The sequence below is a fragment of the Scheffersomyces amazonensis genome, assembly GCF_036850825.1.
Source record: "Scheffersomyces amazonensis strain UFMG-HMD-26.3 chromosome Unknown RJT21scaffold_3, whole genome shotgun sequence".
Lineage (NCBI taxonomy): Eukaryota > Fungi > Ascomycota > Pichiomycetes > Serinales > Debaryomycetaceae > Scheffersomyces > Scheffersomyces amazonensis.
Genome location: NW_027042743.1, coordinates 1,700,001 through 1,717,514, shown reverse-complemented (window position 1 = coordinate 1,717,514; position 17,514 = coordinate 1,700,001). Strand labels below are relative to the sequence as shown.

The window sequence follows — 17,514 nt, the reverse complement described above, 5'->3', positions numbered from 1 at the left end:
GGGTCAAGTTCAGCAAAAGGGTGCTACAGCTCTTTAACTACTAACTACTAACTACTAACTACACTCTTAAGTACTGGCTACATACTCAACTACAAATAGAATACACATAATACAAATAATACTTGGAATATTTAATGTCTATGTCTTTCCACCTGATCAACGGTTACGTACCTATTAGTCCCCATATAGTTTTTGCATTTGTCGCATCGCTTACAATGAAGTTTCATATATTTAGTGCATAAGGTAAACATTCCCGTTAAACTAAAAATAGTAATGGGTAATGGGTTTTGCGATACTGTTATATACAGGCCATGTTTTGTCCATGTCCGGGTAAATGGTTGTTCTCACATGACATAATCAGCATATGTTCACCAAAGGTGGGAAAAAAACTGGAAAGCCCGTTAAAATATATCCTAACTACTACAGTAAAAGTTCAAGCATCGACGCTACATCTCTAATAAATCGCAATTCGAATTGGAATAAACTAATAAGGATATTCCACGATCGATTATTACCTTATTCTTTGTTTCTTTCTTTTTCTGTGTGACTGTGATTGACAAGCAGAAGTAAACGAAAGAAGGAAAGAAGTAATATTTTCTTGGTCCTTGTATCTAAGTAGACACTATAGTACAATCGACAAGATTACCAATCATAGCGATCGACCAATATCAAAGGTTACCTAGTAGTTATTTAACCGTTTTCTTATATTTTCTTACTGTACCTTTAAATCTGTTAAGCTTCTAGAAACAAATATTTTACAAAAACAAAAACAAAAACAAAAATGAATCAACAAATACGACCAGAAGATATTATAAAGCAATTAGATCAAGCACGTGAAGTAGCTTTTACTACTCCCAAAGATTATCCTGCTATCTTTAGACAAGTTTTATTATTTACCAATAATCCAAATAGTTCAATTCAATTATGGTGTGTTAAATTTATTTATGATTCATTCATAAATAATACTGTATTAAATCAATCAGATAAAGTGGATTTAGCTATTGATTCATTAGATTCTTTATTTACTTTATCCAATATTAAAGATTTAGATGTATTTCTACAAATTATCGATATTTCAACTGTTATTTTTAAATTGGTATTTACTTATGTGGCAGAAAATGATGGATGTAATCAAGTATGGAGTAAATTAACTGAATTAAAAAATAGTTTAATTAATAAATTCCAATCTAATTTTCCCTTAGATCCTTCTGATAATGCAGAACATGATTTATCAAGAAATGTTATAACTAAAATTCAATTAATTAAATTTATAATGACAGTAATTGATTATCAATCAAAATCAACTGTGATAACTTCAAATAATAATACTCCACCACCTCTGACAACTTTCTCATTAAATTCAGTAAGTCCAACTCATTCATTAATTAAATATAGTAATATGGAATATGAATCAACTGCATTATTAGAATTGGTTTTAAAAACTTTTAGTTATGATATATTAATTGCTCCTTTAATTTCAGCAGTTTTAAATCATTCTATTATAATAATGAGAAGAAAACCTCAATATACTTCAAAAATTTTAAATGTCATTGAAACTTTTGATACTTCTAGTAAATTACAATCAAATTATCAATCAATTGAACAATTTAAATTATCAAGGAAATATGTAGATAGAATTTTTAAAATTTTTATTCATCATTGTTTAAGACATAATTTAGTTCCATCAAATTATCAAGCATCTTTAACAAAAAAATCTTCAAATTTAATTGAAAAGGGTAATGAAATTAGAAAGAAGAATATATTTGCAATTGATGAGCCAAATATTAAAAAGAGAAAATTTGAAGGATTTTATAATCCTTCTAAGAAAATCAAAGTAATGGATTATTCATCATTATATTCTTTAAATGAAAGTGATAATCCACTAAATGGTTTTAATATTTCTACTTTACCACAATATATTTTAAATAATATGGTTGTTAATGCTTTACAAAGATCATCAGTTAATAAATTATCAAAAGCATTGGATATCATTTCAGAAAGATATTTAAATGCTTTAAATTCTACATCATCATCCAAATCAACTCCTATACCAACATTTGGATCTAATGGCCCCAGTGTTAATGCACCAGTACCGACTCAGTTTAATAACAATTATGGTACTAATCCCCCATATGAAGCAACTCCAGAAGTTGATTATAATTTAAATACTACTAATGGTGGTGGAGCCATTGATGATGACGATAATGATGATGATAATGATAGTTATGATCCTGAAACAATCTATACTTTACCACCACCTAAGGATTTATCATTTCAAGACAAAAAGGATCAAATCAATATAATCATTCAAAATTTCTTCAAGTTAGCTAAAAATCCAAATTCTGTCAATATTGATGATGATGAAGATTTAAAAGTAAAGGAAGAAGATGATGAAAATACCAAAGTAAATAAAGAATTAACAAGAATTGCTATAAAATCTTGGAAAAAGGATAGTTGGGTACTTATATTAACTAGATTAGCTACCAGAGGTATGAGGGTTTTTGTTACGGGAAAAGAAAATGAAGTTAAATCACCAGATGAATTAGAGAATGAAGCATTAAGTGATATGATAAGAAACTCAATTTTCGATTACTTTTTAGAAAGTATTCATACTAGAATTGATGTTATTATTAAATGGCTTACTGAAGAATGGTATAGTGAAAAAGTTTTTAATGAAGATTTAGAAATTAAAAAAGCTCAAAAATTAAATAAAGGTAAACCAATTGAGAAATTACCAGCTATTCAAACTCCAATTTATAATAAATGGGCTGGTAAAGTATTAGATTCTATGATTCCATTTTTAGAACCTAATGATCGTAAAATTTTCATAAGATTATTAAGTGATTTACCTTATCTAAATGAAGAATTAGTTGGAAGTATTAAGAGATTATGTTTTGATCCAGTCAAATCTAAAATTGGATTTTTATCTTTACAATTTCTTATCATGTATCGACCACCAGTAAAGCAAGCTTGTCTTAATATCTTAAAAGAATTAAGTGAATGTGATCAAGAAGATTTACGTGATGAAGCTAAAAAATTATTAGATAAATATAAGTAATTAACTATTAAGTTCCCCACATATATAATATATAATATATAATGTATAATGTATAATGTATAATAAAAAATTTATATAATATCCATAATACCGAAGATTAAGTTTTGCGCTTTTGATCATTTACCGCAAAATAAATACAGCTAAAAAGTTTAGCCGATGCGAAACTCCATGCCTCAATATTATCGGATGTCATGATTCCCGCGAAGCAATAAGGTCGGCTAAAAGCTGCTATCCCTTTAATATTGTAAGATTTAAAATATTAGAAATTTAATTAATTAATCTGTAACGCAACTATCATTTAATAAATGGTATATTTAGTTTGAAGATTCCTGAAATTTTCAAATCATTCTATAGATGTAATTTATAGATAAGTTTTTTTTTTTGCATTCAAAATGGCTACACAAGAAGAAACTCTTCCAACACCAAGAGCAAGTACTCCGTCCAGCCCAATTAACAAGAATGTTCCAATTATTGTAGAGAGTCGCTCAATTGAGGATGATACGGAACTTATAGATGAAAGTGGCCAAAAAAACTTTAATACTGTTATTCCTAAAATTGTTAGTGGGGAAAATATTGATAGATTTACATATAAAAATTCCATCGCTACTGTATGTTTACCAGGTACTATTAAAGATAAATTACTTGCTATCAGTCGTTCTGGATTTGATGGTGTTGAAATTATGATGACTGATTTAGATGAAATCGATCCTTTAGAATTGAAAGATTATTTAGCTAAGCTTTCTTTAGATCTTGTAATATTGCAACCATTTCGTGATTTGGAAGGATGGGAGGATGAAACCATTTTTAAACAAAAGATGCAAGAATTTGAAGACACTCTAAAGTTGATGAAAACCTTAGGAACTGATTTGTTATTAGTGTGTTCCAATTGTTCAGAAGATGCATCTGGTGATATTGATTTGATGGTTGATCAATTGAAAAAAGCTGCTGAATTAGCAATTCAATATAACATTAGAATTGCTTACGAAAATTTGAGTTGGTCAACTCATATTAAAACCATCTCACAACTTGTATCGATTGTTGAACAAGTCAATAGACCAAATTTTGGGCTCTGTCTTGATTCATTTCACATAAACATTCATAATTCCAAGTTAATTCCATATCATAAAATCTTTTTTGTACAATTCTGTGACGCAATAGATTTAGACTTAAAGTTTGATATTTCTCATTATGCCAGGAATTATAGAAACTTCCCAGGACAAGGGGACTATTCCAATTTATCAGAGGAATTTGATATTTTGGTAAAATCAGGTTATCAAGGATACATTAGTTTAGAAGTATTTAATAGATCATTCCGGGAATTCAATGGTGACTCTCAATACATCTCTGACGACGGCCTAAGAAGTTTAATTAATTTACAGTTGGAAAATTCTTCAGGTAATCTTGATGTGAAAATAGAAGGTGTGCAAACAACAGCAACATGTCCAAGTGTGGATGAGTCTGAAATATTACATTTGAGTAATTTCAAGAATTTGACGTTAATCACAACCAATTATTTGAATTTAACAAGTCGGTTAAAAGAGTTGAAATTTGATAAATTTTTTGCAACAAATCATGTAATAATTAAGCAAAATTCAACACAAAACGAAAAATTATTTAATAGAGTAGTTTTAAAAGTTAAAAATAGAGTTGAATATAACCGTCTAGCATTATTTTGCACTACAGGATTGAAAATGAAGAGGTTAAAGAAGGATGAAATGAATGTTGTAAATTATTTCAAGCTTCCTTTAAGTGATACATTTGGTTATGAACCAAATGAAAATTCCCTAAAGATTACTTTACAACTACAAAATGCTGTATTTTAATATCGCTTATATATATATATATATCAATATAGTTATATATAGAAGATATCTGATACTCAGAAATTGTCAATAAGAATGAAAATGATTAATAGGTTATTTGTAGATAATGTATTTTCGCAATTACGTCTGCATTTTGAGCCCTCAATGAGCTTTCCTGTTTAGGTATGATGCAGCGCTAATAAATTTTCCCCACAATACTTAGCCAGGAGGACTATTTAGCCAGAACTATTTCCTTTAAAGCTCGCGGTGGGGAAGTGTCAATAACACCCCACCTATGTTCTATGGTGGAGGAAGATGACATAACTCTTCGCTAGTATTTTCCTGCCTAAACTTCTCTATTTCTAAAACTCTAACATGCTCTCAGTGTCCGAATTCTTATCACCAACACTATTTAGTCTACAGTATAATATCTTTCAATGGTTCATTCAGAGAAACTTGACGTAGATCTCAAAGAGATATACGATTTTGCTATTAGTTTAGCCAAACAAGCTGGTGAAATATTAGTAAAGGAATCTTCGAATAGAAATCATAATATAAAACTTAAAAAGAATACTGTTGATATAGTAACCGAAACTGATGAACGTGTAGAACAATTTATAAAGACAAGTATATTGTCTAAGTATCCTAACCATAAGTTCATCGGGGAAGAGACGTATAGTTCTGGTCAAACAAGAGATTATCTTGTCGATGATTCTCCAACATGGGTAGTTGATCCATTAGATGGAACAGTTAACTATGTACATTTATTCCCGATGATCTGTGTATCTATTGGATTTACCATCAATGGCAAAACTGTTGTAGGTGTTATATATGCTCCATTTTTAAACCAGATATATTCAGCCTACAAAGGTGGAGGTTCATGGTTAAATGAGACAACCAAACTTCCATTGCAAGAAACACCTTTATCACAAGAAGCTCCCAAAGGTTGCATCTTTCTGTGCGAATGGGGGAAAGACAGAAAGGATTATCCTGATCTGAATTTACATAAGAAAGTCGAATCATTTGTTAATATGGCTGCTGAAATAGGAGGTAGAGATGGTAAAGGAGGAATGGTTCATGGTGTTAGAAGCTTAGGTAGTGCATCTTTAGATTTATGTTTTGTGGCTACAGGTGCCTTTGACATTTGGTGGGAAGCTGGATGTTGGGAATGGGATGTTTGTGCTGGTTTTATTATTGTAGAAGAAGCAGGTGGATTAATTACCACAGCCAATCCTCCTCCAAATACTGAAGTAATCCCTCCTGCTCATCTAGGTTCAAGATTATATTTAGCAATTAGAGGTTGTACAGATAACGAGCATGAACCTGCCCAAAAAAGTCAAGAGAGAGTAGTTCGAGAAGTTTGGAGACGAGTTAGACAATTGAACTACAATAGACCCGGCGTCAATTAATAGTATAGTACATCAATATTATTATCATTTTATTAATTTTTATTAAATCTATAAATACATTACAATATATATACATATATAATACAAAGAGCAATTTGACATTTGGCATTTGGCATTTGGCTGTGGTTCACGAGCCGAACGGAAAAAAAACAATATGCGATCAATTTTGTAATAACCGAATCAGTGACGAGTGATAGATAAGTAAACATTCAACAAAGCTTCAATCACATCAATTGATTGAATCTGAGGCACAGAAATGAGTAATAGCATATTCAGATCATCAGATGATCCGTGGGAGAATGGATGGGCACAAGAGGATTCCCAAGAAGCCACAACATCATCGTCCTTACCTATCTATGGAGGTACTAGTGGAGGATTAGGAGCGAGTACATATATGACTTCATCACAATTATTAAATACTAATACTAATGTTAGTGATGATATTGATGAGGAAGCAGATTATTCTCATCACATTACCAATATTCCCGAAACATACTTAAAACTTCATGCTGCATTATCGGAAAAGTTGTTATCAGTAAATGATTTAGAGCAACTCGTATTCAGTAAAGTGATCGCAGGCGAATACATTACCAATTTACAAAAACTAAGAATCTTAGATATTGTCTATGATAATAATTTATTACCACTTTCTATTGCAAATAATTTCTATGAAGCTTTAGGATTAATTGCTTTAGAAGTTGAAGCACCAGGAACAGGAGATTTTGTAACTTTACAATTCAGATTAAATAATTTACCTGAACTTCCAGTTGCATTAGTAGATTCAATACTTAATATTGATGAAGAAACTTTTACTGATCCATTAAATGTTAAAGGTGTTATTGGTAAAAATTCTGAAGAACTGGAGTTCTCAGATCCTCTTTTAAAGGATCATTCATCAACATTTTTACGTTCTAATGATTCTCAAAAATCATCTCAAGATGATACTTTTGTTGACAATTCTTATATGAACAAGTATATCACTGAAATTAGAGATAAATTTAAACCTTTAATTGCAGCAAATGATCTAGTGAAAATTAAAGAAGTTCCAGAAAAGGAAGGATTACTCTTTAAGCATATAAATTACATTATTACTCATGAATTAAAACTTCATCTTAATGGACCAGCCGGTACCAAAAAGGTAATCAGAAGATATTCTGACTTTGTATGGTATGTACTGACTTTAAGAAAGAATTACAAACAATCACATTTACTAACATAATAATTTAGGCTATTAGAGTTCTTACTTCAAAAATATCCATTCAGAGTAATCCCCGGATTACCACCCAAAAAATTTACTGGTACGTATTTTATTTTATTTTAATTTAATTTATTTTATTATTTTTAAGTTTATTCGTTGAATGAATACTAATACAATATAGTAGGTTCATCACCCGATTCTCAATTTCTTCAAAGAAGACGTCGTGGTTTACATAGATTCCTTAACCAACTTGTTAAACATCCAATATTGATAAATGAACCAGTGGTTATAAGCTTTTTAACTGTACCAACTGATATCTCTGCTTGGAGGAAACAAGCTAAGATTGATTATTCAATTGAATTTAAAGGAGAAAAGATTCTGACAACATTCATAAATTCAATTTGGCCAAAAATTGGAGTTGAATTCTTGAAGAATTGGGATGGAGCAGAAAAATCAGTAACTAAATTAATTGAAATTTGGACAAAATTAGTATTATTAGTTGAAAGATATGAAAAGAGACAACAACAAATTAGTTATGATAATGGAAAATTTGTTGAGATGTTAAATCATTTCAAAAATCTTAATACTAGTATATATCCTAATGAAAATGAAATTTTATTGGCTGATAATAGTAATAAAGATGATATTAATGTTCTAAATGATTCTCTTGGATTTGTGGGAGAATACTTTAATAAATCATGTCAAACTTTGGTTGATGAAAGTTATTCAATTAATACAGTTATTCTAGAAAAATTTAAAAACTATCTTGATTATTTATATTCCTTACAAGAACTTTTCGAAAGAACCAAAAAATTATCAATTAATAATATTGAATTATTAGAGAGAAGAATAAAAGATAATGAAGCAAGATATAATAAATTGAGTACAGAAGATGCTGATGCCAAGGGAACTGATTTGGCTAAATTACGTCAAATTATTATAAATGATAAACAAGAAATCTTTCAACAATTAAATAGAGATTGGTTAATTAAAAATTGTTGCTTAGAAGAATTTCTTATGTTTCAAGAAACTCAATATCTTATTAGTGAAATATGGGTAGAATGGTCTAAGGGAAGATTCAGATTCCTGGAAAAACTTATGGGAATACTGGAGAATTTGAATAATGAAATAAGTAATGATATGCCCTTATCCAGATAGTTAGTTAATTTTATAGTTATCAGTAAAGTTAGTTTTGTTAATAATTATTTATCCAATGCTTCCACTAAATTCATCCATTTTTGTAATACTTGATGATCTGTAGTAAGTGTTAAGTCATCATTAAAGTATTTCTTATCTAACACCTTAGTAATATTGAGTTCTTTTCTGGCTTGATTAAATAAATCATCATCTTTAAATAATTTCAATTTACCCATTATTTTTCCTACAATTATTCCAAATTCAGCTCCTTGTGGAAATCCTTCATCAAATCCTTGCTGTAAACTTTCTTCTTTTGCTCTTGATAATCCATCTAAATATCCTTGCTTTTCATGTATTCGTTTTATATCGGCATCGGCTTTAAACGGTATATCATACTCATCTCCATCATCATCTCCCCATACATCTTCCATATTAATATTGTGAGAATGATCAATTTTTATTTCATTTACTTCAATATTATGATTGCTATGATTATGACCTTCACCACATGTCCCATTACAACTCATCTTAATCTTATATAGCAATTATTGCTTGCTAAAAGTCTTATATATATATATTATAATACATAATTAATAAGTATTGTAGACATTTTTTCGCGACATTGAGCCGCCAGTAATGTCGCAGCAATCTCTCCCTCGCCCAAATCTTAAAGGGGAAGGGAAGAACGAAAAAAATAGCCAGGGCTAAAAGATTAGTGAAGACTTAACTTTATCTATCATATATGATAACCAGATAGTTGTTGTAACTAAAGGTTATATAGAGATAAGAGTCATATAGTGATAGTGTGACAGAAGCAGGTCGAGTGAAAGGGGTAGATTAAAAAATCCCATAACCATTGCTAGTAATACGAAAGTTTATAACGAGCCGCGAAGCCGTACATAATATTTATCAATTACATTCTATATTTCTTTAATTGACGGTGCTGGCCATCTATTTAATTATATAATATACTAATACTAAAATATAATCATGGCTGATAATATAATCACTCAAGTTCAACCAGAAGCTTATTCACCAACGGGAGTTTCTGGTTCAAATTATGATGCTAATAGTAATGTTGATTATAATTCAAAAATTCATTTAAATATTAGAGGTTCTGAATTTATTATTACAAGAGATGAATTAATGAGTTTACCTGAAAGTATATTATTATGTTTATTTCCAAATGGTGTATTTTTAGATATGGAAGGTCAAGTAATTAATAATTTAACTGAAGATGATATTGTATTTGTTAATTTTGATCCTTCATGTTTCCAATATATTATTGATATATTTAGTGAAGCTCAAAAGCAAATACCAGAAATGGCTACTCTTTCTCCTCAAACAAGTTTACCAAGTCGTCATAGTCAAGAAAATGTTTTACAACATAAACCTGCTATAATAGTTTTAAGAGAAGATTTAGATTATTATGTTATACCACCAATTGCTGGATTAGATTCAGAACAAATAAGGCATCTTAAATTAGGAGTATCAAAGGCATTATTAGAAAATAAATCTATATTTAGTGGTTTAGGTTATGATGTTGATGCATCACATTCAATTGAACAAAAATTAGGTTCAGCTGAACAACATTTATTTGATATGTTATGTTCAAGTGGATTTAGTGCAAAAGGTATTTGGGGAAGTAGATCTTTAGAACCATCTAAATGTGTAATTCTGTCATTACTGTTAGTTCGATTAAAATCTACTAATCCAACCCCTCCAGCATCTCCAGCTTTAGCACCAGTTACATCTAATGCATCATCAAATGGACGTTCAAGATCTCGTATAGCAACTTTAGCAAGTAGTGCATCAAGAGCTGCTTCAAGATCAATGTCAAGAAAAAAACCAGTTGATGCTAATCAAAGTAAATTATTATTATTTTGGAGGAAACCTGCTAGAAAATGTTGGTGGTCAAATCAAACTATAGATGTACCAATTGATGAATCATTTAAATTAAATGATAAAGATTTAGTAGTTAAAGTTCATATAAGAAGAGTATGGACTTTAGAATTATCAGTTATTGGTGTACAATAATGATGATCCCTATAAAAAAAAATCATAATTGATGTATTATTCTCATTCTTCATTTCTATGCTAGTTAGTTAGTTTTATAGATTAGCTTTTCGTATTTCTATTTCTATTTCTATTTTTATTTCTATATATATATATATATATATATATATATATATATACATATAATAATGTTAACAATTATCATTATCATAATCAATTTCGAGCATAACTCCAAAAACGCGTATGTGCGTACATTACCAAAAATTTAAAAATTCAACTAACAAATCCAATTTACTTTAGTTTAATTTAATAAAGACATATAAATATAATAACTATAGCCAAAATGACATCAGTATTGATGAATAAAGCTACTGGTAAGTTAGACCAATATGAAGAAGAAAGACTTCACCATACTCCATGGGTTGAAAAATATCGTCCTAAAAAGTTAGAAGATGTTGCATCACAAGATCATGCAGTAACAGTTCTTCAAAGAACCATTGAATCTGCTAATTTACCTCATATGTTATTTTATGGACCTCCAGGAACAGGTAAAACATCAACAATATTAGCATTGGCAAAAACATTATATGGACCAAGATTATATAAGACAAGAGTATTGGAATTAAATGCTAGTGATGAAAGAGGAATTTCTATAGTAAGAGAAAAGATTAAGAATTTTGCAAGATTAACTGTATCTAATCCAACAACTGAAGATTTAGAAAATTATCCTTGTCCACCTTATAAGATTATTATATTAGATGAAGCAGATTCTATGACTAATGATGCTCAAGCAGCATTAAGAAGAACAATTGAAAATTATTCAAGTGTAACTAGATTTTGTTTAATTTGTAATTATATCACGAGAATAATTGATCCTTTGGCCTCTAGATGTTCTAAATTTAGATTTAAACCATTGAATAATGATAATGCATTAAATAGATTGAAATATATTGCTGAAGAAGAAAAAATTAATTTAAGTGAAGGTGTATTAGAAGAAGTATTAAAGATCTCTAATGGAGATCTAAGAAAAGCAATTACATTTTTACAATCTGCTACAAAATTAAGTAATTCATTAGAAGATGTAGAAATGGCCGATGAAGATGGTAATTTTGAAAGTGAAACCACAAGTAAAATTACTGTTAATGGAATTCAAGAAATAGCTGGTGTAATTCCAGATGATATAGTTAATCAACTTGCTAATACTATTAAAAGTAAAAATATTAAATCAATCTCATCCCAAGTCAATGAAGTTATTCTTCAAGGAAGAAGTGCACAACAAGTGATTGACCAGCTACATGATAAATTCATTCTTGATGATACTATAAATTCTATCACCAAGAATAAAATCGCTGGAATTTTATTTAATATCGATAAAAGATTAAATAATGGGACTGATGAGCATGTTCAATTGTTGAATCTTTTTGTTCAAATATCAAATGCATTATAATATAAGTCTAACATACATAAATATATTTATATATAGATAATAAAAATTCGTAATTAAAATCAGACAGCATTACCAATTCTTGTATAAGGTAATTCCGTAGCACCAGCAGCAGTTATAGGAATATTCGAAGTTGTACTTGTATCATCATCATAATCATCAAGTGTGTCTTGTTCTTGTTTGTTGATTAATATCGGATAATATGATTTATGATGATACAATGAAGGGAATAATCGGAAATATGACCAAGAAGCAATGACCAATCCAACTAAACTCCCAATTATTACATCAACAAAATGATGTCTATAATCCTCAGTACGACTTAAAGCAATAAGAGCAGCACCTAAGGCAGGAATGAAAGATACAATTGTTCTCCAAGTCCCAACATATTCGTTAAAAGCAACCAATTGACCTAAAAGATATAATGTAGTGTAGAAAAGTCCGGCAAAACTTAAAGAAGAATGACCAGAAGGTGTAGTCCTAAACCCATCTAATAAACGAGACATATTATCTGTTGTACATACATCCTTGGCATATACAAGTACATCAAGTGGTGTACCTTCCTTAGGAATACATCTTGCTAAAAAATCTGGACGATGTCTACCAATAAAATTCTTAAGTATATCAGTCAAGACAGAAGTAGTAAAACATGAAAGGAAAAGACCAAGTAAAGCAATAAACGTATTATATAATTTATATTTAGGTTTTGTAAAGATTAAACTTATGACAAGGATTGATGAGAATGGGAACCATACAGCATAAAGAAACAATTCAGCTCCATTAACGCGTTCACGTTCAGCAAATGGATGACTAATAGTTAAATCACCAACATAAAATTGACGTTGGAATGGTTTTACGGATCCAAGTGCAATATACAGACCGAATAATATAGCCACCACAATGATATCTGATACTCTCCATTTGATAAGGAAAGGGGGGTCTGAATAATCTATGATAGGTGTAAGCCCAAATGTCAACCTATTGAATCGTTTATGTTTATGAAAGTAGTTAATAATATTGAATAGAGTGTCTTGAATTGACATAATTAACTATTTACCGTATAATACCTTACAAGTGTATATTAAGTCTATTGATAAAGCCTATAACCATTTGACACTTTTTTCACTTACATAGGGATTTTTCAATATGTCGCATTAGTGAATCAAATCCCGGTAAGGAAAGTTGCGACATAAGCATAATACAGTCATTCACAGCAAAGAATAATACGCATGTTGTTTTACGTACATTAAGCCACATCAGATACGCTCCTACTAACTACGAAACATACGAAGCAGTGGCATGATATCTATAGCATGCATAATCAAATTCCTAATTTAGTCTTCTAAGGAAGAGGCTGTAAGATGTAAGATAAGAGTCGTGTGCAATGGATCAATCGCCACAAAAGTGTAGTAAAAATATTTCATTAAACTGATAAGAAAGACTCTACAAATGCGACAAATTATAAGTAGAAAGTCACTTAATTTGATTATTCTAAATAAATTCATAGTGAAGATAGTAAGTACTACCATATCCAACTTACTGTCATCAATATAGTTATCAATTGCTATTAACTTAGGTCTATTATTACTATTAAATACTATTATTATTACTAGATTTAGTTCTGTTGGCTTACAGTTGTCTCCCAATCTTCACCCGCATTTTCGTCCTCGATTTGTCACTTTTTAATTACAGCGAACTAGTCATTCAAATTATCTAACACAAAATTAGAGAAAGTTTTTCTTTGTTCTTACTATTTAGATGTCAACTGTTGCTTTTAGTACTAGGAATAGTAATAGTAGTAGTAGTTCAAATAGTACTGATAACGTTAATTCAACGAGCTCAGCTGTGCTTACTCAAGATACTTCATCTAATCCATTAACAACAACTTTTGATTTAAAGCCTCATTCGTCTATATCAGCCTCACTAGATTCATCCATATCTAGTGGAACTACTATTACTTCATCATCAACTGATAATAATAACTTAGTTCCTCATAATTTTCACCATAATCATAGTCATATTAGTACATCTATTTTACTTAACTCCAATAATAATAATAGTAGCGATAATTCTGTTACTACAGATCCTTCATATCTATTCCCATCAACTCCAACAACTCCAAGATCTTTAGTTCCCTTAACGGAATTAGCTTCATCTAGTAGTCATCCTGTTACCCCATTACATTTAATTCCATCAATTGCACCTTTAATTTCAACTACAAATCAAACTGATATTGCACCACCTATAATACCACCCAATGATTTATTAATTCATTCATCTTCTACTTATGTTAATTCATCGACCTCAAATTCCAATAATTCAACTTCTAATATTAAACATTCGCTATCAACTAGCCATAATAAAATGCCCAAATTAATGGAAAATTCTAATGAAGCATTAAGTAATACTAATAATGATAATATAAACAATATCAATAGTTCTAATCTTTCGGTTGGTACAACCACAGCTACTATAATCAAATCACCGTCAGTTGCTTCAGATATTTCATCTACTTCATCTACTACAACTGGTTCCAGCTCTTCGACAGGAACTTTTATAGCCCCTACTTTGAAATCTTCAAAAAGATCTTCTTCAACCTCGAATGATTTATTATACGAAAGAGATAGATTTAGAGCAAGACTTCAATCTTTCAATAATAATGCATTAGACATTTCAGAAGATTATACAGAACCCTTCGCTACTGCTATAATAAATACTCATCCTACTCTTCATGAAAATGGGAATGGAGATATAGATTCTACGTCAATTAATGCTGATAAAGAATGCGATGTTTGTGATAGTATTGGTTCAAAAACTACAAAGTTGAATATTCATGGATCATCATTCACTCATCAAACTAAGAAACTCATCCCTATAGACTCATATGCAGACACTAATAATTCAATATCGCCATTAGATCACAATTCACAATTTTACAAGACCAAATTATTGATACACCCAATATCGATATCGTCTGTATTTACAATCAAACTGATTACATTATCACAATTGAAATCTGTATTCTCCTGGTATTTCAATTCGCAATTACCCAAGACTAATGAAATGTTCCCATGGTTGCATGGTTTGAATAAGGATAATTTTGCTCAAAAACAATTTTTCTTACATCAACAACAACAATTGCAACGGAAGCTTCTCTCAATGACTCCTAGTTCTACATCAAACAGTGAAAATGAATCTAATGATATCATACAGTACTTCAACGAGTACAAACTTAACAAACCTAAAGGAATAAGATTCCTTATGTGTGTCGATAGTTCAACTCTTGATCCAAATGATATGTTAAGCATGGACGGTGTAATGGAGAATAGTAATCTGCGATCTGAAAATTCTGATAGAGACATGGTTGTATTTAAGAATACCATTAAATTGAATGAAATCCTTCTGAAAATTGAAGTTTCTAAACTAGAAGTTAAAAATATTCTTGTGGAGATCTTGACTTCTATAGGATTGATTAACAATATAGACCTTTCAGAATTACTACAAGATTGTATAACTTTAAATTCATTACCAATATTTTTAAATCTTGACCCAGATAGAGGTATTTCCCTTCGGAATTTCCACATTCAAGTATCAAAGTTATCCACTTGTTCAGATTTTATTGTATATAATTCATCCTTAATTGGCTCACCGAATTTGAAATTTCAATATAGTATTGCTAGATTATTGTGGATAGCTCAGCAATATGAATCACATTTGAATGATCCAGAAGCTAATACTGAATCTCCTTATAATGTGTTTATTTTTACTGACTCACAAGATTCATTAAAGTCATTACGGGACAGTCTGGGTAATTCAGGCAATGACAAGCCATCCATATCGAACTTCTCTAAAATTGAATCTAAATTCTTATGGGAAAAATATAAACGATATAAAGAAAGTCAGCTGGGAATAGTTGATAATGACAATAATCAAGATAAAGAATCAGTTGCCCAATCATCACCACTCCTTTGGGAAAATGATTATCAAATTAAAGAAAAGATTGAAACTACAAGGATGTCATCGGCCACTAAATTAGATAGAAATATCTGGTGTGGGAATTACTGGGATTATCAAATACTGTTAACATTCATATTAGAAAATGATAAATTGACTAACTTTGAAGAGCCCTCTCAATTCATAGATTTTTATTGTCAGCCTAAGAATTCAATTGTAAGTCAAACTGATAATGTAAATGCTAACTTATTAGATTATCTACCATTACCCCGAGCTAATTGGAGACTTTTCATATACTGTCATAATGATGCTACATTCCCTGATTTATCAACCCTTTCTAACCTTCTTTTCAAATCTACTATCCAATCACATAATCCTAAAGACCTCGATGATGAACAATATTTTGAATATCATTTATTAGAATTTCCTCCACTGGGTTCAATAGGAATAGGTGATTGTAAACCTGAAAATCTCATGTCAATTATCAATACTTGTAAATTAATCTACTTATATTCATCCTCAACACAAGTTGATGCATTTGGAAGTTTGATTTATTGTTCTGATGGTTATACTGAACTGTCACTCCTTGTACTCTGTTATTTAATGTATGCTCATAATATTTCGTTAGATGATGCTATGCTTGAGTTACATGTGACTTTTGGTAGACCATTTTATATTTTCAATAGTGATGTAATAATTTTAAGGAAATTAGAAACATTATTGAATAAATTAAGTCCTGAAAATCCAGAATATAAAGATATGATTAATTGGAATCAATTAGAGAAATTAACAAGTGTAGAAGTTAATGAAATATTATTGGGTCCATTACCAAGCAAAATCAATAAATCTTTAAGATTAGGATATATTGAAAATGATGATGATAGTGATGATAGTGATGATAATGAATATAATGAAGAAATAGAGAATGATGAAGAAGATGATGAAGTTGTTAATTTATCATCAGAATCTGGATCTTCAAGTACTGATTCTTTTCATGATATTTCAGAATATTTATTACATAATCCTGTTATAGATTGGGTTAAAGATGTTGAAGGATCAATTCCTTCTAAAATTCTTCCTTATCTTTATCTTGGATCATTAAAACATGCTAATTGTCTTCCATTATTAAATAAGCTCGGAATTAAGAAAGTTATTTCTGTTGGCGAAGTATTAGATTGGTTAAATGGTAGTGAATTCAAGAAATTTAATGATATTCAAATTGAAGATGTTGATGATGGAAATATTGAAATGTATAAGATTTCATCATCTTCAAGAAGTAAAGCTCATATATCGGCTCAGAAGCATCGTAAAAATCAGAAGAAACATCATAAATTCCAACATCATCTTGATTGTTCAGTAGATTCAGTAATGAAGGTTAATAATTTAGAAGATGATGGAATTGATGAATTAACTCGATCCTTACCGGCTATTCTTCAATTCATTAATAATGAATATGAAAAATCTAATGGTAATACTAAGATCTTTATTCATTGTCG

The 17,514-nt window shown here is 29.8% G+C and overlaps 9 protein-coding genes across 9 annotated transcripts in view; 7 read left to right on the top strand and 2 right to left on the bottom strand. All coding sequences in view use genetic code 12, as the record gives it.

The window, feature by feature from the left end:
- Positions 1–781: 781 nt before the first annotated feature.
- Positions 782–3,143, top strand: RJT21DRAFT_106398 (RNA-processing protein; the record flags this gene model as incomplete). Its single annotated transcript, XM_064879827.1, has 2 exons — positions 782–2,075; positions 2,187–3,143. 2 exons carry the CDS (start codon positions 782–784, stop codon positions 3,056–3,058), a joined length of 2,166 nt encoding a protein of 721 aa, XP_064738873.1. The 3' UTR covers positions 3,059–3,143.
- Positions 3,144–3,257: 114 nt separating this feature from the next.
- RJT21DRAFT_36456 (sugar phosphate isomerase/epimerase family protein) lies at positions 3,258–5,089 on the top strand. The gene has a single exon (XM_064884311.1). The coding sequence runs from the start codon at positions 3,451–3,453 to the stop codon at positions 4,879–4,881; it is 1,431 nt and encodes a 476-aa protein (XP_064738872.1). The 5' UTR covers positions 3,258–3,450; the 3' UTR covers positions 4,882–5,089.
- Positions 5,090–6,317, top strand: RJT21DRAFT_36457 (inositol monophosphatase family protein). The gene has a single exon (XM_064884312.1). It carries the CDS (start codon positions 5,298–5,300, stop codon positions 6,267–6,269), a length of 972 nt encoding a protein of 323 aa, XP_064738871.1. The 5' UTR covers positions 5,090–5,297; the 3' UTR covers positions 6,270–6,317.
- A 10-nt stretch (positions 6,318–6,327) lies between these two features.
- On the top strand, positions 6,328–8,647 carry RJT21DRAFT_36441 (uncharacterized protein). Its single transcript, XM_064884310.1, has 3 exons — positions 6,328–7,436; positions 7,497–7,567; positions 7,649–8,647. The coding sequence occupies exons 1-3, from the start codon at positions 6,526–6,528 to the stop codon at positions 8,623–8,625; spliced, it is 1,959 nt and encodes a 652-aa protein (XP_064738870.1). The 5' UTR covers positions 6,328–6,525; the 3' UTR covers positions 8,626–8,647.
- YAE1 (Yae1p) lies at positions 8,648–9,166 on the bottom strand. The gene has a single exon (XM_064884309.1). The coding sequence runs from the start codon at positions 9,129–9,131 to the stop codon at positions 8,670–8,672; it is 462 nt and encodes a 153-aa protein (XP_064738869.1). The 5' UTR covers positions 9,132–9,166; the 3' UTR covers positions 8,648–8,669.
- A 76-nt stretch (positions 9,167–9,242) lies between these two features.
- Positions 9,243–10,799, top strand: RJT21DRAFT_120673 (uncharacterized protein). The gene has a single exon (XM_064881813.1). The coding sequence runs from the start codon at positions 9,595–9,597 to the stop codon at positions 10,639–10,641; it is 1,047 nt and encodes a 348-aa protein (XP_064738868.1). The 5' UTR covers positions 9,243–9,594; the 3' UTR covers positions 10,642–10,799.
- Positions 10,800–10,938: 139 nt separating this feature from the next.
- Positions 10,939–12,080, top strand: RFC2 (replication factor C subunit 2). The gene has a single exon (XM_064881812.1). The coding sequence runs from the start codon at positions 10,964–10,966 to the stop codon at positions 12,065–12,067; it is 1,104 nt and encodes a 367-aa protein (XP_064738867.1). The 5' UTR covers positions 10,939–10,963; the 3' UTR covers positions 12,068–12,080.
- Positions 12,081–13,145, bottom strand: DPP3 (bifunctional diacylglycerol diphosphate phosphatase/phosphatidate phosphatase). The gene has a single exon (XM_064881811.1). The coding sequence runs from the start codon at positions 13,105–13,107 to the stop codon at positions 12,127–12,129; it is 981 nt and encodes a 326-aa protein (XP_064738866.1). The 5' UTR covers positions 13,108–13,145; the 3' UTR covers positions 12,081–12,126.
- A 219-nt stretch (positions 13,146–13,364) lies between these two features.
- RJT21DRAFT_120670 (tyrosine/serine/threonine protein phosphatase) overlaps positions 13,365–17,514 on the top strand; it is a 4,663-nt gene continuing 513 nt past the window's right edge. Inside the window, exon 1 of the mRNA XM_064881810.1 lies at positions 13,365–17,514. This exon is cut by the window's right edge and continues 513 nt beyond it. Within this exon, the coding sequence (XP_064738865.1) occupies positions 13,823–17,514 (3,692 nt within the window). The 5' untranslated portion in view covers positions 13,365–13,822.